General features: G+C 38.8%; 1 protein-coding gene across 2 annotated transcripts in view; it reads right to left on the reverse strand.

Moving 5' to 3' along the window:
* Positions 1-540: 540 nt before the first annotated feature.
* The window catches only part of IGHMBP2 (immunoglobulin mu DNA binding protein 2), a 100,399-nt gene continuing 98,653 nt past the window's right edge, over positions 541-2,286 (reverse strand). For both annotated transcript variants that reach the window (XM_032773114.2, XM_032773113.2), the window contains one exon: positions 541-1,103. In XM_032773114.2, the coding sequence (XP_032629005.1) occupies positions 906-1,103 (198 nt within the window). In that variant the 3' untranslated portion in view covers positions 541-905. The remainder of the gene's footprint in view (positions 1,104-2,286) is intronic.

Genomic DNA, 2,286 nt, shown 5'->3' on the forward strand with positions numbered 1-2,286 from the left:
TGGAAAATTTCAGGAGTACTTGTGGCACCTTAGAGACTAACAAATTTATTTCAGCATGAGCTTTCGTGAGCTACAGCTCACTTCTTTGGATGCATAGAATGGAACACACAGACAGGAGATATTTATACATACATAGAATATCTCCTGTCTGTGTGTTCCATTCTGTGCATCCGAAGAAGTGAGCTGTAGTTCACGAAAGCTTATGCTGAAATAAATTTGTTAAGTCTCTAAGGTGCCACAAGTACTCCTGTTCTTGTGGAGGATACAGACTAACACGGCTGCTACCCTGAAACCTGGAAAATTTCAGTTCATTCTGACTCAAAAATCTTGTTTGTTCTTCAGTACACAAGTGAGATTTCTGGGCTGGAGAAACTGAATTGGTTATACTATTTTTATTCTATTGTTTCCTTAATGCATAGTCACCTGAGGCTGTTAAGTTGTTCCCACCCCACTGGTTATGAGGTCCTCATTTCATACCCCCTGGACATTTAACTTCTTATTATAGTATCACAATGAAATGTCACAATGACAGCTTACTGCTTAAGGTGTTTCAAACCATTCTTTATTGTAATTCTGTGCATCCTCTCCGTATACATTACCATGTGCCAAACAAAGCAAATCGCCTTTCCTCCTCCACTACCCCACCCTTATCAGCAGTGCATTTTAGATTGGTCTTGACTGATCTTTATTTTGTAGCACATCATACAGTCACAGAGCAGCTCTAAGGTTTACACACTTCCAAACTAAAAGGTCCTTTTTCTGTCTTCAGCATAATAAGAACCCAGTTTACAAAGGTCATAGATTTAAGGTCTCCATTGGCTTTTCACATCCCTGTGTGTTCAGCCAGAATATCAGTCCCCAAAGGAAAACATAATGGCATTCAGACTTTAGTGAGAGCAAATCCCTCATTTTTCTTTGTCTTTCTTTTTGCTTTTTCTCTGGCTGGTCAATTCATTAAGTTTTTTATCCAGGCGCCTCTGGAGATGAGCTCTTTTTGCTGGGTCCAGTGACTTGTCTTTTGATCCACTCCCAGCGTAGAGAATTCCTTCTCTGCTAATTCTCTGCCGAGCTTGTGCTTTGGCCTTCTCCCCACACCCATGAATCTGTAGGAGACACAACAATAATTTTGGTGGCAGACCTGAAACTGCCCTGAGATGCCTTATGAATGAGTGGCATTGTTAGAGCCTGAAGTTCCTCATGCAGAATCCTAAGCTTGAACATACTTCACAGTCCATAAAAATGTCCACCAGTTATTTATAGCTCTTTTAATTCAGAAACAAAATACAAAAATCATTTGCCCGATAGAATACACACAGTAATTAAATCATCCCTTTAGACAGCTTAAGTATTTCGCTCACAAAGTCTAAACATTTTGGGAGATCACTGCTCCATCATCTGAGTCACCAGATTTTTTAAACTTCTCTCATACCATCTGGTGAAATATTAACTCTGTTTTCTAACCTGTGGTGTTAATGTCTGCTATTTCTTTTCACTTTCACTGAAGGAACATATCTAAAATAGGTCTTTTCAAGCAGGTAGTACACTTGAAGTCAGAAAAGTGACTTTGGAAAAAAAAAAAGGCACCTTTTATTCAAGTATCTGCCCCTTCTGTGTGTTTGGGCCTATTTATACTGGGAAAATTTTCTAAGTGGTTTTAAAATCAGGTCAACTAAACCAGTTTCAAAACTGGACAGAACTGTAGTGAAGACTCTCTTTAAGGTGGCATGATTCACTCAACTCGTTTTAAGATTATTACTGGTTCTGTAAGACAGGGTCAGGCCACCTTAGATCATTTAAAACCAGGCTGAAACTAAAGCTGTTACCAGTTTACCCAATCAGTTTAGTTCAACCTATTTTAAAACTAGTTTGACATTTTCCCAGTGTAGACAGATCCTTAGAGTCATATTACCTGATTCTTTTATTGACGTGACAAACATTTTTACTAGTTAGCACTACAGGGCCAGGTGGTAAACTCTTTGGGGGAAGGACTATCTTTTTATTCGGTGTTTGAAGAGTTCCTAGCACAGTGGAGTCATGGTCCATGACTGAGGCACTCCTAGGCACTACAACAATATAAATAATATATGTTAAGAAATAAAGAACTGGATTCTGATCAGCCATATGCAACATAAACATTACCGCCACCTAAATTCTTATTTTGGAGTCTTTGGCCTGGTCTACACTATGCGTTTAAATCGATTTAAACAGCGTTAAATCGATTTAACACTGTACCCGTCCACACTACAACACCCTTTATATCGATATAAAGGGCTCTTTAAATCGATT

The sequence above is a fragment of the Chelonoidis abingdonii genome, chromosome 4, assembly GCF_003597395.2.
Source record: "Chelonoidis abingdonii isolate Lonesome George chromosome 4, CheloAbing_2.0, whole genome shotgun sequence".
NCBI classification, from domain to species: Eukaryota; Metazoa; Chordata; order Testudines; family Testudinidae; genus Chelonoidis; species Chelonoidis abingdonii.